This window comes from Sceloporus occidentalis, unplaced genomic scaffold (genome assembly GCF_023333645.1).
Source record: "Sceloporus occidentalis isolate IW3139 unplaced genomic scaffold, rSceOcc1.0.p SCAF_37, whole genome shotgun sequence".
Lineage (NCBI taxonomy): Eukaryota > Metazoa > Chordata > Lepidosauria > Squamata > Phrynosomatidae > Sceloporus > Sceloporus occidentalis.
The window spans coordinates 8,964,899-8,991,853 of NW_028317017.1; the positions used below are offsets into that span (position 1 = coordinate 8,964,899).

At 36.9% G+C, this 26,955-nt stretch overlaps 1 protein-coding gene across 1 annotated transcript; it reads right to left on the reverse strand.

Annotated features, from left to right (window-relative positions):
* Positions 1–571: 571 nt before the first annotated feature.
* On the reverse strand, positions 572–19,413 carry LOC149297809 (secretogranin-3-like). Its single transcript, XM_089488332.1, has 12 exons — positions 19,326–19,413; positions 18,743–18,795; positions 17,619–17,658; positions 17,303–17,518; positions 15,926–16,068; positions 12,624–12,785; positions 11,713–11,878; positions 11,240–11,356; positions 3,725–3,805; positions 2,020–2,151; positions 1,557–1,637; positions 572–690 (listed from the first exon to the last, which is right to left on the reverse strand). The coding sequence occupies exons 1-12, from the start codon at positions 19,411–19,413 to the stop codon at positions 572–574; spliced, it is 1,398 nt and encodes a 465-aa protein (XP_089344458.1).
* Positions 19,414–26,955: the final 7,542 nt, after the last annotated feature.

The following is a 26,955-nucleotide window of genomic DNA, read 5'->3' on the forward strand; positions in this document are numbered from 1 at the left end:
ACACACAGATATGCCATTTTTTTAGTAGTACATGAATGCATCACTGAATAATCCCCAGCTAATGCGCTTACCTTTTTTTCTTTTTTTTTTTTTCTTGTAAGGAATTGTGTAGATTGCTTGCTCTTATCAAACGCTTTATTCTCACAGTTTACAAAGAACTAGGGATTTCTTTTTAGCTCAATATTATTCCATTTGGTTTTCAGGTAGAAAAGTAAAAAGCTGCCGTTTTTTTTAACCTGTTCACACTTAATAGATGGAAACAAAAATACTGAGGAATGTCAGAAACGGGTCAAAGGCATCATAGGGTGACTTCCTTGGGGAAAAAAATGCAGTTTTTGAATTGGAGCCTTCCTCTACTTACTACTAAATCCATGTTACAAGGGCATGGGGCAGCATGTTTACATACAGGTGTCTACAGTTGGCCCTTTAAACCTATGGATTAGATTAAGTCCAGGGGAAGAGATTATTCTCAAATGATACTTTGGAAAGAGTTGGTTTTGGAAAACGGTGGACATTTCTAAATCTACAGTATATTTCCCACAGTAGTAAAGAGTTGCCTTTCATCGCTTTTTTACAAGCTGCCGTAGATACGTTTGATCACGTCAGCTTCTTCTTTGTCCATGATTCCTTTTTCTACGTAGGCATCTGCCTGATGGTTGATGAAGTCCTTCAGCTTTGAAAGATCATATTCTGAAAACATAAAGCAAACAAAAGAGTGATTATATACGGGTCGCATATTTTACATGTTTACATAAAATCAGAATGGAAAATTGTGCAGTGATTTTGAAGCATGTTAACCCTTTCACGGCAAAGCTTTCAATTTGCTCCAAAACTGATGTTTCCTTTTAATTGTATAGGTGTACGTTACCTTTATGCATCCCCAACATGTATTATTAAAAGGGTCTTTATAACTGCTGTAGTTAATTGTAAACCTCACTTTGCTAGTGAACGCCATCTCGGATCCTTTGTGGAAGTATTCTACATCAAGGATAACCAACAGGTAGCTCTCCAGCTGTTGTGGCAATTCCACTCCCGTAACACTCACCAAGAAAAAAATAATCATTTCTTTTTTTGAAATTGCTGGCCAAGCTGGTGAGATAAATGTTGATGTTGGCTAACCCTGCTCCACAGCTGCCAACAATCCTAAATTTCCCGGGACAGTTGTGACAGCATAGCATTATGGCAAACCTCTAGGCTGTAATGGCTGCCCATACAACAGACAGAGACAAGGCATTCCCTGGGTGTGATGTGACTCGGCTGCCACATACTGTGGTTGGACACTGGTATAACTGGGAACTCTCTGGGTTTGACCCAGAGTCTCTGGATGAACTCTTGTCTTTTCTCCAGGCAGGCAAGCAGAGTTTAGTATGTATGTGGCTATTGTCTCTGTGTGTGGTCTTTAGAAGTGCTGTAGGGTCTGCATGTTGCTATGGTATCCCTGGTTCTTTTAATAGAAATATGTTTTGGTTTTTTTAGAGTTAGAATGGAAATGCCTTTTTTTGGTACATTATCTTTATATATAATCTTTTCCTTCTACTCATACATAATTGTGTTACCTTCTTTGCTTCCCTGTTTGTTGTGCGTCTTCAACCACTCAATATTCTTTCTGATTGCTTCTAAATATGCATCAGCATTCCCTGAAGAAAAAACAATAGGAAGCGTTAGCAATTGATGGACTGTATAATAGGCAGTTTGACGTGACTACACTATTTTTAGGGTTTTCAAGCACATTTTGTTTCTTTTTTCGAATACAGTGCTATTTTGGTACAATTTCCAGGCACTCGAAGGAGTATAATTTATTGAACTTTTTTAATGAATGGCCTCCCTGTTGAGATCTGTCTGGTTGCACCACCGAGTAACTGTATGCGCATGCACAGAAATACTGGCGGTCCGGATTTTACATTTAAAACCAAAGATGTTACTGGTAATTGGTAGGGAACTTTTCTATTCTCTCACTTAGAGAAAAATGTATTTCCAAATTCTCAATCCTGTATTCATTCAAATATTTTTCTCAATTACCTTGTGGTTTCTTATTTTCCACGCTTTCTTTTGGGTCCTCGAGTTTCGTAGAGTCCTTTAAAGTTTCATAACCCTTTTCCATTCTAGCGGCCTCTTCTTTGGTGCTATCAGAGTCATCGCTGGCTTTGTCAGCTGCATTAAGAAATGAGTAAGCTGTTTTAGACGTCTGGCTCTTATCTCAACGTTCTTAATTAATGCACACAACTTTGGCAAGCAACCTAAACCAACATTAGCATTAGGGAATAAATAGTCTGTGTTGCCTATTGACTATTTTTGCATTATTATCATTGTCTATTTTTGGTTTACAAACCACTGGCTGTTAGATAGCGGATGGCACTTATATAAAATGCATAATAATACTGTTTTTGTCGGTACCTTGGTTTTATGATCTGTGTTATATATGAAATATAGGCACCAGAACTAAGCACTCTCTTTAACATAACCCAATAGTTAAGGTATCTATATTGGGACACCTGTGTTTAGGGGGATGGGATAGACCAGAGTTAGGACAGGGGGCCACCTCTTGCTGTGGTCACCTTGCTGTGCTCATTGTGTCATAAGGTGGCTGCCACAGCACAGGCCTCTATCAATTTCACAGCATTGAGGTTCAAAAGGATCTCCACAGTCGGCCCATGATCTGGATTGTCCCTGAAGTTGGACAGTACCGCAAGAGAGTGTCTACAAATCGGGACTGGTCCACAAAAACAGGATGGTTGGGAGATATGCTCCAACAGTCCTACCTCCCTTAAAAGAACTTAGATGTTGCTTGACTACATCTCTGCTAATATATGATTGTTGTCACACAGCTTCTTTACATCTACTGGTTTCATGAATTAAAGTAGAGCTCTGCCATCCTTAGACTTTCCAGAAACCAACAAAAATAACAATAATTTGCTGTGATAACAGACTGGACTTTTACTCTTGCTTCAATAAATTGAAAACAGATTGCTGATGGCGTTAGATGGTGTTCTGAATCTTATGTAAGCCAGGGAACACAATTCTGTTGCGCATCACTGAACCCCAAAAGGCAAATGAATGATTTAGCCCAGTGACTCTGGTCCTGCACATGTACAGTTCTGCTTTAATGGTAAAAACAGAGATTTAAAGCTAAATAAACCAGAAAAATCAAACATGTTCTTAAAACTGTGTAGCCACCAGCCTTTTTAATGTGTGAAGTTGTAGTCATCAGATATACATGAATAATATTAGCCTAACAGGGTTCCTGGGAGCAGCCATCTTTATTTTTTGATCAAACAAAAACTGTCTCTACGGAATGCACAACATCACAGATTGGCCGAAATGGGAAAATACCCGTACTTGGGAACTTCTCAGGGAAGGCTATCTAACCCCTCCCTTTTATGGGGTTGTGGCTTCAGGAAGGGGAGGGCTAGTCTTAAATGGGCTGGGAGTAGGAGGAGAAGTGGGTGTGGCCAAACACTGCTTGCCTACCCGGAGAAAAAAAAACGTAAGTGGCCCAGAGACCCAGGGAAGCAGCGCTTTACCTGGTGAAACCCAGATATGAAAATTCCATATATTGATAAGTATAAGTGACAATTGTTAGAATTTTTGGCATCAGAAAATACAACCAACTCATGGTTCCAGATGAACTGTCCTTTTTCTTTTGTTTTCTGGGAAAACGGTAACTCTCCAAAGTTCCTAAATGACAAGTTAATATAAAAAGGGTCTATATAGTGAGAAATATTACCTGTTAATGTGTTTTTTGACAACACTGAGTTTTTGCCAAGTTTATTCTTGGTCTGTACTGCTATCATGGTATCCAGGTTTTCTGAGAAGAAAAGAGATGTAAATAAGGTGCAGTCCAGCCATCTCAATAAACCATTTCATACGGTAACTGGATTCACCATACATAGATAGTTTGATAACGCTCCTTTCCATCGATACTGTAGTAACAGCGATACAGTGACAATCTGGCGCATGAAGCTTGTTTGGTTGTATGGCTTAATTTTGCTACGCATTAAGTATTAGCCATTTTTGTGGTTTAGCAATAAACTAATCATACAGACTTTTTTTAACGCCTTAAAAAGGCTGCTGAAATTTCCACATACTATAGGAATGACTCTAAATGATACAGATGCCTTATTAGTACCAGAAACTGGTAAAAATTATCTTATATCTTACAGTGAAGAGTCATTTTCATAAACTAATACCCTACACAATTTAATTCCTTACCCTTAATAGGTACCGCTAGCCTTAGTACCCGTACCTGTAATCACAGTATGTAATGCATCATATGACATTCCACATACATATGTCATAGCTGCATACATAGATGTAACATCACAGAATATTTCTTCTTTAAGCAACATATAATAATAATAATAAGTGTAATAATAATTTTATGTGACATAAGAAGGATAAAAACAAAGCACTTATAATCACTTATTTAACCCCTCCATGGTAACTATATTTGTACCTTCTCCATAATTATACAATTACAAAGGAGCCCAGTAGAACAGCGGTTGCCTAGAGCTTTTTCTTTCATTCCCAGATCACAGATATAGTTTGCTTGCCTTCCACATCGATACATGATGGGATCGCAGCCATCTGTGCACAGGTGGACAATGTTTGCTTTGAGGAACATTAAGGCATAATGGCGAGTGAGTCATCCACGCTCCATGCATGTATGTGTAAATGGTTTCCTGGCAACTGTCTGCTCGAATACATAGACCGGATCCCATTATCCTGACGTTCTATTTGAATAAGATACCTTTATTTAATGGGCTACAAAGAATTCAAAAAAATTTAAATCTGCACCCTCAAAACACATTGAGATGCAAATATGTATTCCTTCTTCAATAACCCTTTTATTACCGGCATAAAAAAAATATATTTTTAAAATACAAATAATAATAATTTCCATGTTGGGGAAAATATTATTTCAAAAGTGTTGCTGATTCACTAGGCTGTGAAAAAGAACCATACAGATGACCTGTGGCAAGAAGTGGGAGATGTTTATGTATTACAGCACATTGAATTGCCTACATTTGTCCCCAGGAGACCGCGGTGCTACTGTGTAGAGAATAGCAAGGGTTATGGATACCCAACAGTGAAAGTTGAATAGAGGCATGGAATCTCACAGCAAAAAATAAACCATTCAGCCAATCTAGTCTGCCCATTTTTCCTTAAGGATTTAGACCCCTATCAGTTCTTGTCTCGGATTTAGTTTTTCCTTGGGTTCAAAAACTTAAGGTTGTACTGTAAGAATGTCTGTGAAATCACTTTAACATGAATTTAGTATAACCATTGTTTTCAGAAACATGTTCCGGGGTTAAAGCCTGTCTATAAATCCCACTTATTTTGCATGGGGGAAGGATGAGTGTTAAATTATTGTGCTGTGAAAGGTCAACCTTGCCATTAGCCTTTTTCTGCTGATTTCATTTTCCTTTATGAGTAAATTTTATGTCATCCGGACCTCATCGAGGTACAGTGCTCTGTGCTATAATGAAGATAAATCCAGAACATAATGGAAGTCCCTGCGTAGGGGGTGAGTAGTAATAAAATACAGTTGCCTTCAGAACACTTGAGAGTTAATTTGACATTATCTAGCAGAAGGTCAGGAGGGTAGCACTGCTTCCATCTCTGCTGCTCTCTGTAGTGTTCTCCTGGCCAGAGAAGAGCTTGACGTCATTGGAAGTAGTCAGATAAAAATAGATACTACTACAGAGACTAACACGTAAGTGAACAATAAGTGTTCGTTGTTGTAATGGTATAAGCATCAACCGTCCTTATTTTTGGTAGGGTTTGGTATTTTTGGTATTTTTCTACCAGCATTGAGGTTGGGGGCAGGAGGTAGATCCCAGATTGTGGTGGCCCAGAAGAGAAGTTATTTATTGGACTGTTAATGGAACTGTTAATGTTCTTAACCTGGAATCAAATGTGCTTGTAAGATGTAGATTTACCATTCACAAAGCACTTCAGGTTATGAATTAATTATGTTTTCTATACAAAGTACATTAATCCATGCATTTATTTTGCTGGTAACAGACAGCATTTGAGACAGAATTTATTTCTACACTGCCTTCATCTTAAATATATATATATATATATATTTCCAGACTGGACATTCTCAAAGGGAAAACATAGTTCTTTGGCAAACCCTGCCCTTTTCTCTCCTCTGTTATCGGTGGCATATTTAGGTTTTGTGCTGCCCTAGGCCTGACTGATCTCACATAGCCCCCCTTCCTGTCAGGCCACACCTCTTCCATGGTAAACCCCACCCCTTCCTCTTTGGGTCCTACCTCTCCTCTCTAGGAGAGATTCATCCATTGTTAATTGTACTAGATGTTCAAATTGGTTGAATTAGCACGTGGTCAGTCCATGATGTGAGCATGAAGCGTGTAACACACCATTTGCGCCTTCCAGGCTCCAGCTACCCAGATGTCTGCCTCTAAAGGGGGTGTCCTAATTTGTTGATGTAGGACCCTAAAAAATCGTAACCTAACTGTGCATATCCTATATCTACTGACTTTCCACTGCATGTATCTACTATTCCCTTTAGGAAAGTAGGGCCTCTTCATGTTACCTTTGTATTATAGAGATGCCACAGGTGGTGGAAATATGTTTTTTACATTTGTGTTGCCTTACGCATCTCATACAACAAAGTGATTTAAGAATTCTAGCATATATTACATTTATCAGCCCAATAATAAGAATACTTCTTTAGATAAAGAAAAGTGTTAGACACCTTTTCTGCTTGTCACAAAGATTTCCAGTGAAAGACATGTAACCATAGAAAATTTCATTTGTACAGATGCGGCATCAGCTGGAGAAACCTTATTCAATGATAGGATTTTCTCATTGCATGAATCAGGAAAATGAAATAACACGGTCTCATAACATGAAGTATGGGTGACAGTATCTATATTTAGGAATTTTAGCACAATAACCACTCTGGCAGACAATGTTGATTACTATGCACCTTTCCCTTGCACCGATCTTACTGTACTGCTGGTGGTCTCCCTTCTCTAGTGGTATCATTATTGAATGAAATTGCATGGTAATGATGTCATATTTCTGTGCCTGTTGAGCTGGTTAGGGAAGGGTCCTGAAGGGTCCAGCTGCTGATTGGGCAGTTGTGCCCCCCTCGCAGCTGCGCCCGAGGCAAGTGCCTCTCCCGCCTCACCCTTGCTACGGCCCAGCCACCATAGACTTGGCCCATACAGCCCACTCCTTTATTATTTATTGTTTTATATAGCGCCATCATATTCTGCAGAGCTGTACAATGGGTACACAGAACAACTTGAATTTACAGAAGAGCTAAGGAGGGCCCTGGTCAAACAAGCTCACAATCTAGAATGGGTGGGTGGTTGGTGGGAGAGAGATACACATGTTCATGCACAGAGGTGAATAAAGTAACTGATCTTGCCATGGGTTAGTTCATCAGGCCAAACACTAGTCCCCCATTGTTCATACAAAGTTTAACTCTGCTATGATATAGTTAATCCAACCTAAATATTTGCACAGCTGATTTGCAATTGTTTTGCTGAGCCTCGAGATTGCCTAGTTGCAAATACATATTCATCAGAAAACCCATTGTGTGGAAATGAAGGTTAAATAGCCCAATCAGATCCGCTAGCCTGCTTTGTTCTCCGTCACTCACCTAGCATGGCAAGAACGTCATGAGTTAGATGGTAATTTTCTATTTAAAAAATGTCAGGAGTGATGGTGACCTTGAGCTACTGAAGAACAGCTAAATGTTGCTGTGCAATCAAAAACTTCAATAGTCGTCGTATTGACATTCAGATCCATATTTCATCCTGAAGATACTTCTCTCTCAAGCTTTGCACAATTCATGTATTTTTTCTATTCGTTTCAAATTACATTCGTCCTAGCCAGAGACTGCAAATCAATAACTTTTTTTTAGTTTGTGACCATTATTAGATATAGCTCATTGACATTAGGGCAGCATTAAGCTTTTACTGATAATACTGAAAAACATGCTATTATTTAAAAGCCAAGGGATTTCTTTTTGAAGTTCATTTAATAGCATCATTGCCTTTCATGTAAAGCGTGAATCTTATTTGGTGAGCAGGCTGATTGCCACAGAGGATTTATGAAAAGACAAGCTATATGTGGTCATAGCTGGTAATGTCTCTAACACACAACTCTATTACAGAAGCTAGAGGACCAGGAGATGTCTGGCACAGGATCAGCTGTAAAGCAGTGGATGGTTGGCAGAAGGGCAAATTGCATTGCCTTGATTTACATTTTTTCTCCATAGAGTTTAACATAATAGTGTCATAGGCCCAAAGTGTATTTCACAGCCATAGATGTACTCTTTTTGTGTTCCATGCAGTGCGGCTCCCAAGAATTCCTCTTTATAGACCCGTAACCAGGGCTTTGGCAGGTGCCTCCAGAGTACATTTCACCTTATGTCACCTAAGGCGGCTGCCTTTCTTGCCGCATGGAAGTTACGGCCCTGCCTCTCTAGGAGGGACAGTCCCTCTTGGCACCCAAATATTTCTGTTCTTCTTTTCTCTGAGCTCAGAATATTTGCTGGGTGTGAGTGTATCGTGGTTCTAAGGCCCTAAAAGTAATGTCTTTAGAAACAGCAAAAATGGGTCTAGATATTAAATTGTGTTCTTGTAATTCAGTTATATAAGTAGCTATCAATAGTCACAGTGCCACATAAAAAGCCGTGGCAAAGCTCTGGCCCTCAGAGACAGTCCTGAGACAAAAGTGTCCCTCTTTGGACACTGAATGCATTGAGCGGTAGGTATGGTAAGAGCATGTTGGACAGGACTTAGCAGTACTCACTGGAAGTTCTGGGTCACTGTGTTTTACCATCAGGGTAAAAGATGCTATTCAGTTCCTCTTGGACATTTATTACCCCTATGTTTCCTCTAACACTAGCTCTATACATCATCGCTCATCCCGCCTGTGGTTCTGTGGCTGACTGCACAATGCATGATTAATATAAAATGTGACCAGTCAAGAGAGTTCTTTGGAGTGCATCCTGGTCTATTATATGTCAGAGAATTATATCAACAAATGCCTTGTGAATGAATTTTCAACTGACGGTGACAGTAGCAAATATGTTATCACAGTTATATCTGAAGTAACAGCAGAAATAAAATGTGTGATATTTATTTTGTGTCCTATTATTCTGTGATTGTAAAAAGATATTTACTACAATGAGCCAGTCATCCCTATATATATATATATATATCATTTATGTTTATTTACTTGAAAAATACTTCAATGATAGGATTTTCTCATTGCATGAATCAAGAAAATGAAATAACATGAAGTCTCATAACATGAAGTATGGGTGACAGTATCTATATTTAGCAATTCCTGCACAACAATAACTACTCTGGCAGACAATGTTGATTACTATGCACCTTTCCCTTGCACCGATCTTATTGTACTGCTGGTGGTCTCCCTTCTCTAGTTTTGGAATTGTCTATAATATATTTAAATGCAGCAGCACATTTTGGAACAGTGGGTCCAGGGGAACAGCACCTCTGGCGCCAAACCTTGGGCAGATTGTTGTATTTTGGCTGCTTGGTGCCCCTCTCCTCAACGGGCTAACTACAAGAGAGATCTCTGATCTCCATAGTGTGCTGTCCTCGCGTCCTTAACAGACAGAGCACCGGGATATGATGTCATATCCCGACAGCCAGCACTAAGGATGGCAGCAACAAACGGGCAGTTAGAGGCACTGCCCTGAGTCGGCTTAGGGCAGCACGGAAAGATAAACACATTGCTGCTAAAATGGACTTTTAACTTTTATCAGCTGAGATGAAGAGCAAATATTTAGATTATGAGTAATATATATTTTTTCTATTCACCATTCAACATTTCATCTCTGGGACGGCAAAACATGTTGTACTGTACTGTACTGCGAGTCATGTTATATTTTATGCATTGCAACAATGTGGAATTTACAGTGCATTGGAGGGTGTAAGGGTACAGAGTACCTTTAAACCTCCAGTGTAGAGATACATATCTATCTTTAGGTAACAAGGCTGTTAAAGTAACAAACAAATACCTCCACCAGGCCACCAACAAGAGGACCCATTAGGGAAGAAAACATTTCCTTGCTTGTCCCTCCTAGTGCCCCCTCAGCACATTACCTAACGCCAGCATACATGCAGATCCCTCACTATCTTCTTTACTTAGCGCGTTGATGTCATGTATGTGTACAGTGTTGGAGTGCCCAAAGAATTCCTGCTCTGGGCTCCCATGGAAACAATGGGCCAGCGGCGGCTGCCCTTTTTGAATTAAAGATCTTATGCCAGATCTCATCTGCACATCACAAAAATGCTAATGTAAAACTACATTCAATGCATGGAAATCAATGCCAATTCCTAGTAGAAATGCTTTAGACAGACACTAGGAATACAATGTATCAACATTTTTGGCTTAATCATAGTTTTGAAACAATAAACATTAAATCTTCATTTAAGGAGATGGTATGAGGAAACCAACAGGACACTTGGTTAATAATAATGATTTATGGATCATGAAACGAGAAAGCAATAAATGAATAATGAAAAAAGTGACTCCAATAAACCTGCCGTACAAATGTCTTTACATATAAATGACCTATCACAGTGGGAATAACCGGTCACATTGGCCAGGGCTTGAGGTGATGGTCCAATCAGAGTGAAGATGATGGAGCGTGACTGGATGTTTGCATTAAGCTTTGCTCATCTTGACCGACAATTGTTTTTGCAGTGACCTGCCATTGATAGTAGTGACTGCTTTGTGATGTTGTAGGGTGATGTGGTAGTGATGGAGAGGGAAAGAGGTAAGGGGTCTACAGGAGATGTTGTGTGTGAAAGTGGGGAGGTGAGGTGGATTGTAGAGATGGGTGGGAGCTAAGTGTGGGTCAATTTTGTGAATAGCTGATCCTTTGGGGCGTTATTGGAATGTGCTGGGGTGAGTATAGGTTATGGTGTTCAGTGTGTTGCAGCATCAATGTACAGGGAAGACTGTAGAGGAAGCGTAAGCTGTGGATGGGGTTGATACAGGTAGGATAATTTTTTATGGTGGGGATTGGCATCAAGACAAAATGTGAGTGTGAGTCATTTAATGACGGACATACACACTAGTATAAAATAATTGGAATCATGTTTGCATGATAGAAGTAGGTTGGACTGGAACTAAGCACATATACGCTCATTCATGTGAACACAGTGACACTAAACCAAGTAACTATGCATCTCAGGGTACAATAAAAAGCACTTCTCACCCAAATAGTTGACGCCTTCCTCAGGGGTGATAGTTCCATATTTAACCATCATTTTCACAAAGTCAATAAGCGTTTTCATTATTGTTATTAATGTTTCCTTTTCTTTAGCATCGTTTTCTGTAAAGCATCACAGCAAAAAATAGTATTAAGTTGGGAATAGAACTTCATAAATACACGTAAAATATTAGACTTAAATAAGTCTTTTTAGTCATATAACCTTTATATTGTCTTTTATAGTTATAATGTAAAAGGCAAAACCTCAGATTCTTGTCAAATCACTTTTTGGTTTGTTTAGGGTCTCTGTTATATTACATAAAAATTTGAAAAACAAAAAGAGTTTAAATTTAATTTAATTTAAAGTAAAACTACAAATCCATAACTACTACATTCCTAACATTACATTTAGCCTAATTGAAACATAGATGTCATTAGATTTACATGTTGGGGATGCTGTAAAGTATATGCAGTATTACCTGAATTCAAGCTTTTTATAAGGCGGTAGAAATTTGGGAAGTATTGCAGATCTTCGAAATTTTCTTCAGGTGACAATTCATTCCTTCTTTCCAAAGTAGGTGTATGGAGAACATCTCCTTCGCTTTTATTTCCTTCAGACAGTTCCTCATCGTCATCAGGTGATTCCTATATTCAATTTAATGCACGTTGTTGCTTAATTTCCTTTAGTTCAATGATTCAGTTCAATGATTAACCCCCCCTGCACATATATATAATTTTTTTACTTGGATTTCCAAACAACCTTCATGGAATAGAGTGCAGAATTTTATGCTCCCTCGTGGGCATCCTCTACATGTCTTCTATATTTAAAGAAGAGATTATTGGCTCATTGTTTTGCAAGTCTCTGGATCTTCTTCATATCTACAAAGTATGTGAAAAGTGGAGCCTGTACACTAATTAATGAGTATTAATAACTGAGACATGAACATGCATCTCGGAAACCACAAATCCCTACTGATGCACTTCATTAGGTAAAAGATAAGAAGACCCCAAAATGAAGCATTAGGGTCGGCATGATTATATGTTGAAGCACTTTATCTAATAAGTGGCTGTCTCATAAAATGCGCTGCCCCTTGTATGCAGTACATTAGTGTCTGGTTTGGCTAAATACGTTGTTATACTGTAAGAAATATAACATGGATATGCAAAGCGTGCGTCTGATGGTTTAAAGTGCAGTTGTCCTGGTTGGATGAGTTATTATTAGGACAAATGTCTAGATTTATTTCTATCATTTAATTGAATTTGTGCCCACTATCACATACCATCATATTAAACATCTTGTATAATGTTCTCCAGCAAAGTAATTATTGCTTGAGGCTAAGAACTGCGCATTGCTCTCCATTTACTATTCAGGATGTTTCAAGGAAATTACCATTATTCCCTCCTGTTTTTCATCTGCACCGACGTCTCCTCTGCCTGCTGCATAATCCAGATCTTCCGATTCCTTTTCATGATTTTTAGCCTCATTAGCAATTAGTTGTTGTAAAACTTCTGCCACTTCATCTTCTAATGTGTATGCCTGGCTTTCAGTAATCTGTAAAAGTAGATTACGCTCATTAAACTATAGTTAGCTCATGACATCATTATATTGGTTTAAGCCAATGCTGACACTATAACGTTTTTCGGTATATACAACAGTACCCAGACATTATTTTTCCACGCTTCTAACATATGCAAGCGCCTGCCCACATATCTGATGACCTTTCAATTGATTTATTTTGTTTAAAGTCTTATTTTTAAAGGGTTTAGGAAAGCAAACTATAACTTACTAAGAAAATGTGCAATGGAAAAAAACAGTAGGACGAGTGGGAGTTAAGGAAATTAATTCAAGATTTTATTTGCAGTTTATTTAAAAAAAATACTTTTTGTAGATTTGTATGACAACATAAGCAGGTTTTATGCCCTTATCGGCCATCAAACACACCGGGTATACCTATGATGTCACACATGTGGCTGAACCCATTCTTTATTGTGTGAACACCTGCGTGATAAAAGTGGCCACAAGGTACAAAATCATACAATCATCGCATGCAGCCGTGTGCATCCAGCAGATGACGGCACGCATGTTATTTTATCATCTGCTGTCCATAAAGGGCCAGTGCTGATTTTAATCTCTAGTCCCTTCCTTGGTTTCTGAGTACCTTTCCCAATGGTACCTTACCTAGTTGATGCAGCCGATCTCTTTGTTTCATGTTAGGGAGCATTATCAAAACCATATTCTCAGTATTTTCATGAAAAATATATAAAAAGACTATATGCCAGTTGGCTGTGCTTGCCCACCCAGCCCACATCTACCATAGGACACGTCTTAATGGATAATATATTCTTCTTGAATTAAATACTGAATAGAGTCCATAGTGCTCTGGGATGCTCAGTAAACACCTTTAGTGCTCTTTTATTCATGAATATTTGAATGTCATTTTAAACAAATTGAAGTCTCAATAAAACATTGCTTCAAACCAGGCCCGGACTGGGACAAAAAATAGGCCCGGGCATTTAAGACTGAGCAGCCCATTTTTATTTATTTATTTATTGTTAAGCCCACCCTTCATGTACCATCTTTGCATTTCCCCAAATCACTTAAACATTCATGATAGACACAAACGCTTACTCACTCATTCACACAAATCATTAACACATATTCATTAATGCAGTCTCACAAATCATTCAATCAATTCATCCACACATGAATTCATTAATTCTCATACGCATTCACACAATTCATCCACACATTTATTCATTCATTCTTGTACGCATTCACACTACCCCCTCTCCCCTTCTTATCTGCCCCTTCTATGTTCCCCCTTATCACTATGTACCCCCTTCCCCATTTCTCAATATGTACCCCCTCTCACTATCTATCCCCTCTCCCCCCTCTCACTGCACCCCCTCCCTTACCCTACTTACCTTGTTGCCGGAGTAAGCAGCAACTGCGACCGGGTCCGCCACTCTAGGGGGCCGGGCAGCCCCCACCAGGGCCGGCCTTAGGGGTGGGCGGCCGCACAGGGCTTAAATTAAAACATCGGGGGGTTTTTTGTTGTTTTTTTTTTTTACTTTATTTAACATCCTCCATGTTAAATAAAGTTAAACAAACTTTATTTAACATGAAGAATGTTAAATAAAGTAAACCAAAAAAAACCCCCGATGTTTTAATTTAAGCTCTGTGCGGCCGCGCACCCCTAAGGCCGGCACTTGTGGGGACTGCCCGGCCCCCTAGAGTGGCGGACCCGGTCGCAGTTGCTGCGGGCTTAAGGGGCAGGTGCCCCTTATGCCCTGCATTAATGCGGCCTCATAGGCCCAGTCAGTCCGGTCCTGACTGAGCCTATTTTAAGGTAGGGGCCTGGAGCTGCAGCTCCATCAGCCCCTACGTCAATCTGGCCCTGGGCTGCCCGGCCCTCCGGGAAAGTGCACGGTGTGCCCGATGGCCAGTCCGGGCCTGCTTCAAACTAAGCTAACATCGATGACTGCCCCTTTAAGGTTACTCTCTCAAAATCACATGCTTGAAACCTGATCCGAAGAAGAGGGGCAAATGCATCATTCTGTATTAAGTCTGATCCTTTAATATATGTTTTGTTCTATGTTTTGTTCTGATAGCAGATAACATCATCTGTGCTGATAGACACTATTGTGTGTCACATGGTGTCACTTCTTCAAATTAATCTATTTTTCTTGTATATTTCATATGTTTTAAGTGTGGTCCGAATGAAGAACAATATGGTGAGCGGCCTAGTGGCTTTGATTTATTACCCGGCTCATTTCAATTGTTTCCATGTTGACTCTCAATCTATCATTGCTTTGCTCTGGAATCAGAATGAAGGGCTTATGGCGTGAGTCATCATTAGAACGCTGCCAGTTTTCCATCCAAACCTGCAATATTAACCCTGCCTGTGTCCTGTGTTGGATGGAACACTTATTCTAGCTTTCATCCTCCCACTTGGTTACAATGATTTATTAGTTCCCTTGAAGTAACTCCTTTGCTTATTAGCTGTAGACCCATCTAATATATGAATTAGGAATGGCTCAGTTCTTTCTTAATACCAAACACATATAATGACTGTAACATGAGCTGTTTGAATTCACTCTTGAAAACCGATACTGCATTTTGCTTTAATTTCCAAGACCTGCCAATATCAGGGCTTAACACATCTTAGATGAAAGGGAACATTTACTGAAGCATTAGTACCGTGAAGCCAAGCGACAGTATAAAGAAAGCCACAAAAATCAGCTTTAGAGCATCATTTTAAATAAACACATATACAAGGAAATATTCTAGCCAACTTTAAATAGGCAAGTAGGATAAAGCTCCTTTGATGCCTGAAATACATTTTACTGAACCAAAATATTAATAAGACTATATATATATATACACACTAAGTCCTATTTAGCAAAACACCTGGGTATTTTTGTTGGGGTATATAATGGCTCAATGAGTTAGCTATGGCTGTTCCATGTTATATGCATGGAGCTGCCATTAATGTCGCTATCTATGGAGCTGTAATTACTCCAACAGTTGATAACTAGACATTGTGTTAACAATATAAGGGATTTCAATCAATACTTGCATTCCCCTTACTGGACTGACTATGAGTTAATTAGGCCAGCCCTTTCAGATAAATGTCAACTGGTCTCTAAGCAATAGGTTAAACAATATAATAGTGACATCATATTACATACCAGACCCAAGTTTAGGAGTTTGGAGACTATCTTATCAAAGACTCCTCTGTCATTCTCCTCATAAATTCTTGTAGCAATCTTCTGAACAATGTCTTCTGCTGTTAAAGGTGTCCCATCTAATTGGTGAAGGCCATCAGGGTCATCTGAAGGAAAATATGCACATTAGATTTACACAACCCTTATTTTGATCCTCATCTTGCACCCAATCACATCTGTAATTTATACCAAAAATTTGAAAAAGTAATAACTAATTCCTTTTGAAAAATTGCCATGTTAGTTCTGGTATTTTTATGGACTTGTTTTACCATTATATAGATTCTAGGACAAAAGTAGCAAAAATTAGTCGATATCAGTCTTACTCCAAATCGAAGAGAATGCCAGTACAAATATGACACTTATCTAATATTTTATGCATTATTTTTTATTTGGGTTGTTTTTTAGTTTAGACTGTAGTAAAGGTTTAATCCAAAAGCGTTCCTAAACTCCACTTCCCAATTTATTGATTCTAGCCTACAACGCGCTTAATCATATTTTCCAACAGGGATTTTTCTCATAAAGTAAATATAAAATAACTAATAACTAAAAATACAATTTTTGTTGGTGGTTGAAATGTAAGGGATATTGTATTATACACAGCTAAATAAAAACATATAAAATGTAGTTCTATTTACATTTGTTTTAATAATTATTACACAACAACTATGGCAATTTATAATTTGTAGTGAATATTTAGAAATACATATGCTAATAAACTATGACACTTTCATTCTTTCTTATGCTATGTAACCAATGTGAAGAATTTTTATTTAATGTAATAATTTTTATTTATTAATCAAAACAACTTATTAGAAAATAAACAACCAAAATCTCTAAGTACATGGGAAAGAGCGGAGATGTTTCTTTAAAATACATTTTATATATATATATATATATATATATATATATATATATGTATATATAATTATCTTAGGGCTGTCTTAAACCACCTAACTAGGGATCCATACGGGACAGCAATCTTTAATTAATGTGATATCTCCGTATAAAGCTATTGATCAGTTCCGACCTTTGATGTTATTAAGGACCTAATTTAATAAAAGGAGTTTAATAACGTATAGGATTGTATAAACTAATCTGAATATATCATAGCAGTAGATCGGGTGATGGTGGATATGATGGTTATGTAAAAAATAAAGAGGATCTGATTTTTTAAATATCCTCCAGGCGCTTTGTAGAACTCTATTGCACATTTGCTGGTTACGAATAAGTCTATCTAGAATTTTACAACAATATGGATAGTAGAGGGCCAGGCAATTATCATAGGTAATAAGTATGAACTATTGTGTGGGATGGGTAAGGGATTCATCTTCAATAAAATACCTTCAAATTTATAATCCAGTCCACTTTTCGTGGAGTCAAAATACTCCACTGGCTTCAGGTTCTTTGTTGAATCAGCATCATCTTGTGAAACCTTGCGATCACTCAGTGAGTTTCTTGTAGAAACACTTCTTTTTACATTTTTATCTTTCCCCGCTACAGACATCAAAAAGTTTAAATCATCCACCAAGGAGTCATTTTTTAAAGCCTCTATGGGTTCTGGAAGACAGGTAAAAGACGGTTTAGATGCCATTTGTACTTTTCCTGTTTGGTTCAGAATAATGTGCATTCTCTTTTTCTGTGTAGTTATCACATTTACCTTTGCTTGATGCTCTGCTTACGGTGTGTGCCTCTGCAATCTGGTAGAATAAAATAAAAGAAGGCCATTGTATTGAGCGTTTGCTAAAAATAACATTTTTGTTTTATTTCTATAACTGTTATAACCCATTATATATCTATATACATATATAACCTATAATATATTCTATCTATCTACTTATCTATCTTTGTACCTCCCTTTCTCTCTATCTTTTAACATCTGCTAAGACAGGCAGAACAATAATGACACTATAATATCTCTAGACAAACTAAGTAAAATGCTTGATATTATACTAATAGGTAGACAGCAAATAAATGACATGATGTTTAGTCTAAAGTACTTGTTTTCTATGATAATATAGGCTGGGATGATGTGGTGTAGTCATTTTACACCAATATGATAATATGGAAAACAAGCAGTCGTATACAATAAAACACATATGTTACTATAAAAAGTTCATATTGCATACTTTTTTGTTTATACACCAATGGTCCTGAAGACCATGATGGATGCTGAGCCATAATCCTCACATATGAAACAGATCTATGTAACTGAAGACAGTTACCATATCATTTCTCATCTGAAGAAATGGGAAGCGGCAGAAATGCTACAGCTGACATGCTTGCTTTGTGGTTAGAGAAAAGAAAGTTCATATTCAGCAGGGATTTGTACAGTAAGGATACTTAAGATGTGAAATTCACTGCCAATTGGCATCACTTTGGCACATTCAGCTTGTGCATTAAAAAGGGTTTGATGAATTCCTGGTTAACATTAATAATGACATCATCGATACAGACAAAAATCTGATAACAACAATTGTTTAACCAAACAATAGAAGAACTAGAAATATACTCAATGTATTCTTAGGCTTCTTCTGGCCAAATTAATAAAGGTACTTTAGCACTGATGCATTTGGAAAAGCTTTGTTTTCAATGTAATTAACTACTGTACCAATTTACCTAGGAATAATATATTATTTCTTAGTTCTAGTGGTAAAACACCCTTTTATAAATAGTGACAATTAGGATGAAATTTAGACCTTTTTGTTTCCTTAAAATGAACTGAATGTAAACTATAAAGAATAAATAAATCTTGATGATCATGTGAAATATACTTTAGATTACCTGTTCTTCCAAAGGTCTTTCTTCACTTAATTCTCTGTTGTGCACAGCTTTATCTAGGATACACAGAGTGCTGCATTATTACTAATGAACAAGTCAAGTCAGAACATCTAAATATTCCTTTAAACATAAAAGAAATCTGGCACAGAAAGTATTTTCTCCAGCAAGTGACTGCATGTTTTTCATGACACCATTTCGTTTATAAAATATTTAAATCTTGAAACAGATGATGTGCCAAGCCATGCTAGACTATATTAAAAGCATAATCGGATTACTTTAATATGGGGATTAAAAGGAACATCTTCTGTAGGCTACATACACTATACAAATACACATGCACAATATACTATATTCTGACCAAAATGATATCACTCTGATAGATAGATATTCTATACTGAATATATATATATATATATGACTATACTGAGCATATATCTAAATAATGACTTTACTGAATATGTATATATATATATATATATATATAAAATGACTATACTGAATAAATATACACTTAATATTTGATGTGAATTACTGCATAAATATTGTTGTAAATATATAAATATTGTGAAAGGAAAGTTTTGCTTACCTTGATGATCGGTGGGCATTGGGAACCCCTGCACATGGTACATTACCCCAAGCAGAGCAGCCAAGACAGAAAGCACTTTAAGACCCATTTGTCACAGTGACGAGTGTCTTTGAGCAATCCTTTTTTTTTGTGTATTCTCCAGATGCTCTAAAACAAAGGGATTTTTGCAGCCAGCCCCTCTAATCGCACCAGGGTTGATCGGTGCCTTGTCGTGAAGGGGATTTGATTTGCACGGAGGGGAGTGAGTGGACGGAGCCCCCTGTGTCTGAGACTGTGAGTGGAAGAGGACTAGCCCCTGAGGTCAACGAGGAGCTGTTCAGCAGACCTGTGGTGCTGAAGCTGCATCGGCGAGATTGAAAGGTCTGCTCTTCTGGTGACTGGCTTGATCGCTTCTTCTATTGTCCAGACCCAGACAGTCAGAATGGGAAACGCTCCTTCCCGATGATTGCTCTAAAGGGAAGAATGCTGGAGATCAAGAATCAATTCTACAGCCTGCGTCACCTGAACGCTCATCAGATCCTTGCCCAGTCCTTCTTGGCACCGCCAATGCTTGTGTATGGGACATCACGACCTCAACAGCTGTGCACAGACCTGAGATGTAAAGCCGCAGCTGATTGGACACTGAACCATTCAAGCTACGCCCCTTTGGGTGCTCTATTGGAGTTATTTTTCACCTTCACATCTGTTAATTTGCTTGTGGAAGAACATCCTATACATGATGGCAATAAACACCTTACATACTACAGACCCTTCCTTCTGTGATGCTGACTCTCTACTGCTACAGAGATCCCGCTGTCACTGCAATTTAGATTATATTAGACTTATACAGTGTATATATATATAATATTAGACTTATTAATGAGAAAACTAATAAAATCTAAAAATGAACACACTAAATCTCAAATGTAAAGATATGAGCATCATTATTATTTATTGATGTATATAGCGCCATCATATTCCGCAGTGCTGTACAATGGGTGTACAGGACACAACAAGCAGTACATCACATAACACTATGGACTTACAAAACAAAAGGTAAGGAGGGCCCTGCTCAAAAGAGATTACAATCTAGATTTACAAATACGTTTTAATTTATATAGCGCCAACAATGTATGCAGTGCTTCTTACAATACATATATTCACAGGGTATGATAAGACTAGCATTCACAGAATATGACAATCCGATACATTAGGTAAATAAAAGCTTACGATCGAGAAAGAATGGCACCTACAGTTTCATATAGTACTATTATTATATATTTTTCTGATATCGTATCAAACAATATAAAAGAGCAGACGCAGGATGCTCATTTTTCTTGGACATATAATAATGTTTCCAGTTTCTGTTAGAAATACTTATAATCTTACATGCAATGTTAATTTTGCTAAAAAAAAAATATATATTATAAATATATATATCTATTAATATTATATATATATATATATATATAGATATATATATATATATCTTAATAATAATATAGCAAAATTGACATAGACTAGTATGTTAATATAGAAATCATGCATTTTAAATTAGGGGAATAATAGTAGGTTAAGATATTTCATGTTAAATCAAGAAGAAATAAGGCTATTCCTTAAAGAGATTATATATATATATATATATATATATATATATATATATATATATATATAATAAAAATATATAAATATGTATGTAAAAAATACATAATTTAATAAAAGTTAAGTTTTATCTATTCAGGAATATTTTTTTTCTTCTTAATGAAATATTTTTTTTTTATGGGTTACCCCCATTGATATTCCTCTCTAGTGAAGCTCTGTATACATTTATATGAACATTAAGATATATTTTTTTTTAACAATATATCACATAGGCATGTTACAGATTTACACTTATCAGCCTTTCACCATTAAAAGAATGCTGTCGCATGTAGTGTGTGGTACTAGCATTATATTCCGCGCCTTGCTTATGGATAGTCATAATATTACTTTAGTTACTGCTAGGACTATTGTCCAGAATGCTGGCAGCTCCTTCCTAGGCTAGGACTATCTAATAGACTTTTAGGCAGATAAAAGGTGAATAGGAACAGATTTAATATGAGTTCCAGTTGGGTTTTTCTATCTGCTTAAGTTTTATATATGTTTCGGAACCCTCTTCCGAACATATCTCAGAATTTTTTCCTCGCTTTTAAGAGATTTTAGTTTTACTTCTTTTTCACCATTAAGGGCCAGAATTCTAGTCACCTCCCAGAAATGTCACAATGCAGTCATGAGGCTTTGATATTTCCTAATAATAGTTAACAATGGTTGTCTCATTTATTTTAGATTGTAAACTCTTCTGCGTAGGATACTCATATCTACTTTTTCTAGATATATGGAATTTTGTTTTTGTAGTATATGTATAGCCATATGGAGAATTTAGTAGAACTAAAAATATTTATAGTTTTATAAGTTATTTATTTTGACACGGATTCTAAATGTGAGATTAAAACACTATATATAGAATAAGTAATTCATAATGTTAATTTATAAGTAACATGGTAGTTTAGGTTGAAGAAAACAGTCCATCAAGTTTAACCTTACTGGTCATCCAGAAGAAGGCAAAACCCTCATGGAAGAGATTTCCAATTGCTTCCTAAAAATCTGATTTCTCACCGGATCAACAAACTATAACTAATCCTGTCCTTATATAATTATATATTAATTATATGCCTGTATATTCTTCTCTGCTAAAAAATGATTGCACCCATATTTAAATGCATATATTGAATCTCATAGCTCAACATCTGTGGGTAGTGAATTCCACATCTTCATTATTATTATTATTATTATTATTATTTATTGTTTATATAGGGCCATCAGATTTCGCAACACTGTACAAAGAGCAGACAGGACATAACAAGTAGTATATAACATAACAAGATGACATTCAGAAACAACAGGTGAGGAGGGCCCGGCTCAAATGAGCTTACAATCTACAATTCATTGTTCTTACTGTAAAGAACCCTTTTTAGTTTCTTTAAGTGAAAGGATGACCACCTGTTCTTTTGCGCAGTCCTATTAACGAACAGTATAACGTTTATTAAAATGTATAATGTAATTACAAACACACAGAATTAGGACGTTGTGTTAATATATTACACAAAATCTTTTAGATTGCATGAGACAGATAGCTCCAAACCCAATCCTTTCTTACTTCTCCTGCAGTGATAAATACTTATTTTCCATGGGATGCTTTTCATTTTCTAAATATATTATTCTAAAATCTGTGCTACAGCTCAATGTTTTTTTTTATCTTTATATAGGAACATAGAATTTGGCAGGATATAACAATTCCAACCATCTAGTCTGCCCATTTTACCTTATGAAAGGCTCAGAGACTTTTTAAAAAGAAAAAGATGGTTCCCCTTAAACACATTTACAAGTTACAGCTGTTTTTCGGCACTCGGAAAAGTTACAAGTGATCATAAAAAAAAAAGAATTTTTCCCTTAGGACTTCCACTTTAAAGAACTGCGAAAAAATGAATACCAAACTATTCACCAAAATGGGACAAAGAAGGTTGAAATATTTTAATACGCATGTTTTCAACCTTTTCCATAAGAATTCATTCTTCTTACAAAAGGCAAACGTGCCCTTTGCTTTGTATGTTAATGTGACGGGGCGCCCTTTACCTCGACTGGGTACTCCCGCCAGACAGCACAGAACTTTTTGACTGATGGATCTCAATAGACCACTTATAGTTCTTAAAAAACAATACTAGCCTTCTTCATTCATCGCTACTGATAAGAAAGAATTAGTGTGTTAGCACAAGGATAGCCCTTGCTTTGTGGTGCATTGCCTTTTCTTTCACTAAAATGATTCCGAACATACCACAAAATAGTGTTACTGGGCTTTGCTAACAACACAAGATGCTATTTGGCGCCACCTTATCATGTCTTTTTTTCTAGGAAATCCATTTAATGTTCCATTCATTAGATTAAGATTGAATTACTTGATGACGTTCGCCAAAAGGTATCTGATTGGTTAAATTCCAATCTCTTAGACAAGAGATGAGAATTCATTGTTAGCAGGCAATGAGTCATTTCTTTCCTTGCAGAAAACAAATCTACTTAATTGTACCGTAAAGAATCTTGTCTTCAGACGTATGATTAATTGTTACTGTAATAAGAAAAGAAAGAAGGCATTTAAGTAGTCTGCATGCTACGACAGATAATGAGGAATATTAACAAATATTAAAATGGAAATAAATGATGTTATTATCATTCTGTATTCCACAGAAGAACTATGCGCTGTTTGTGTTGCTTATGATATAATTTAATAATAGATTTTAAAGGAAATTAGTATAAAATGTCTTTGTTCCATCCTTTTCAATGACTATAATTATAATCCTTTCACTTGTGACTTAAATACATAAACTCTGGAAACATCACACAAAATATTACTGCCAACTTTAAAGTTATCAATCTCCTGTGTTACCATTGTCATTGAAATTGATCTGTTACCTGAAACTAAATATAATTAAACAATTCTCAGCAGAACATAAAAAAATACCTGCGGCGTTAGCATTTCTTTAAAAGGAATGACCAATGAACAGTTGTAGCCCCTTCTTAACTGGGGGGTGTTTATTTTGCACCCAAAAACCTAGGGCTTTCTCAGCATTTTTACAAAATGCTTTTTCAGCAATTTTACAAAAACCTTAAAATATATTAATGTTAGTGTCTTGAACATCCCCAAATCCTTTTCCACACTTGAAATTTTAAAATTTTATTTTGTGATGCACATGTCTTATTTGGGACTGTTTAGCAGCTCACCATCTCAAAATATCCCCCCATGGTATTTCACTAGGAGCATTTGGACACTTATCCCAATCCCTGCAAAGGGAGCTCTAACTAACTAAGCGCTAATTTTCATTGCTTTTTTCACATAATTTTCCATGTTTCTTAAGATTGTTTACACAGATTACATGAAACGGCAGATAAACCCACAAGAAGTATTTATCTGTATCACCAGATTCCAGAAATACCACACATGCATAGGGTTTTGTATATTTTTCAAGTCTACAGGGCACACTACATGACACGCTCAATTTACTGCACACAGCACACAGAATAGGGCACAGCAGGCACACAGAAAAGGTGATAATACGCTTTACATATACAGTTTGGATAAAAAGACACATTTTCAGAAGTATGCTAGCCTTCTGCTTTTTCGTGCACCTGATTTTGTGGGCCACAACTCCCATCTCCCTTATGATAAGTTATAATCCACATCAGCCCATTTATAAAAAAAGAAATTAAAAATAATAACAAGAAAATCTTTAGAAAATGTGGGTGTAGGGTATTTTGTCTTATTTGTGATTTATTGTATTCATTTTATTTGCAGGTGGGGGGTGGCTGGCTGTGCCATAATGTGTGATCCTTGCATTACAGCAGGAATCAGACAGTTTTTTTAGTGTGCGAGCCATCTGATATAACTATAGATGAGCTGGCAACCTGTTGAGTTTTTTAAACGTTTATTTTTTTACTTTTTATGGCATGTAAGCAGCCATTCTTTTTTTACTTTTAGTTTTTTGATACTGCTGATCAGTCTCTGATGAATGAAGCATCTTGTTTATTGTGAACGCGAGGCGTCGATTCATAAAGGAAGTCTTGCGTGATCAGTTCAATGCCCAAGACACCCGAACTGGGGAGGGTGCCTGCTTCTGCACCGCAAACTGACAGGTAGTGGTGTGCACAGACACACACACACACACACACACACACACCGCTACTTTCTTCATGACATTCTATGTTGTCAATATAGCTTTCTGGGCACATTTTCTCAACATGGCATAGAATGTCATGAAGGTTTTAAGGGCTTAAGTAATATAAAGAAACATACATTTTTCACAACACATCGTGCCATGTCTACTAACTGGTGGTAGAACACAGGAAACGGGTTATGTTAGCCCAATATTCCAAGAGCATAATGACTTCTTTGAAAACGAAATCATGATACATGATATTAAAAATTCCCAACCATTTTTATTTTCCTAACAACATACACAGACCCTAATATAATATTAAATAGTTAAACATGTTCTTTGATGATAAGGCTATTGATTATTTAACTACTATTACATGTACCAATTAGCTTTGTAAGGATAGGACGCTGATTATATAATACTAGTTCTGCCACATTCCGTCGCAGAACTCTTCTTCTGTATGATCTATGGGTCCAACCATCCTTTGCGTTGAGGTTTCTGAGGTCACCTTAGAACATCTTCATTATGGATTGCAAGGTGTGCCACTCTAGTCAAACTCCCCACCTGCCACTGTCCACGCAACCATTTTTTGAGAGACAGGTATACATTTTGCGTTTTGCTTACCAATTCATTTAAGGTGCTTATGTATGTTGGATTCCTTTCTGTGAGTATATACACTGCACGACAGCACCATAGAAGTGCTGGTCAGGAACTTGTGGAACTTGTATAAATGGAAATGATCCAGTATTTGTGCTTAAAGGAAGTACCATGAAAAAATATTTTTTTTAACTTGACCATAAAATACAACGCTGTATATAATAATGTTACTTAGCATTGACAAAAACCTGTTTTTATGTCAAGAAACTTTTCAAACCTTTATTTGCAGACTAAAAGGCAAGGTTTTTGTATGGGGTTTGTGATATATTGAATGACTTTCCCAGCACAAACATAACAATGAGCTGATTCTGTATGGCAATGCTATTTCCTTCTGACTTTTCCATAGACTTTTACTAGCCAGAGTGTGTTGAAATCCCCCCACTTTAAACATGCATGGAAAAAACATTAAGCTATCCTGAATTTAAGACAAGACCAAGGACTGATGAAGGTCTGATGAAGGTCTGAGTCTTTACATCAGTAAAGATGGGCAGACTAGACCGGCTGAATGGTTCTTATCTGCCGTAAAATCCAATGCGAAATGAATGCAAATCGACCTTTGAAGTAGCCATACCTGGGAACTCTCATGGTTTGACCCTGAGTCTTAGGGGGTTTTGCCCCAACGTCGGGGTGAAGAGGCAGATTCTCAGAGTCACTCATTCTGGAGCTGGCTCCTTCTTTTTCTATGCGGCTGTGATCATATATATAGCACTTCTAATTGGTGTTTTTGCTACCGATATGCTATGTTAGATATTCACACTTGAATGCAGGTGACTCAATAAAGTCTATCTGTCAATAACGAGTCAAAGTTTCTGTGATTAGTGTTATTAGAGCCATTTGGTGAGCCATATAACTTTCATGATAGGCTATTAAAGGGTTAATATTTCAAATAAAATAAATAAACCTTACAGTAATTGAAAAATAGCCCAACAATGAACCTTAAAGTGAAAATATGATCTTTGTAGGCTATACATAGATTTTGTAGATGTTTGCATTCGAGACATATCATTCAATAGTTCACTATAGAGGTCTGAGTTAGTTATTATTTCATATAAATCACACCGATATTCTTATATATTTAGCTCAATATTAGACAGAATAAATGCTTTTTCTTAGATAACGTTTGTGACGTTCTCATGTGCTTCGTGTGCCATCTGGTGTCAAATTCTGGTAATTGCAACGCATGCTCAATACACTCGATAAAGTTTAGTTGATTTGAATGAAACCGGAAGCTGCTGATGATGCCGGTTGTT

Coding starts and splice junctions, on each gene's coding strand:
- LOC149297809 (XM_089488332.1), bottom strand. CDS start 19,413: ATGGGTCTTAAAGTGCTTTCTGTCTTGGCTGCTCTGCTTGGGGTAATG. Junction 2,152..3,724: donor GTCAAAAAACACATTAACAG/GTAATATTTCTC, acceptor TTCTTAATGCAG/CTGACAAAGCCAGCGATGAC. Junction 1,638..2,019: donor GGAAAATAAGAAACCACAAG/GTAATTGAGAAA, acceptor TTTTTTCTTCAG/GGAATGCTGATGCATATTTA.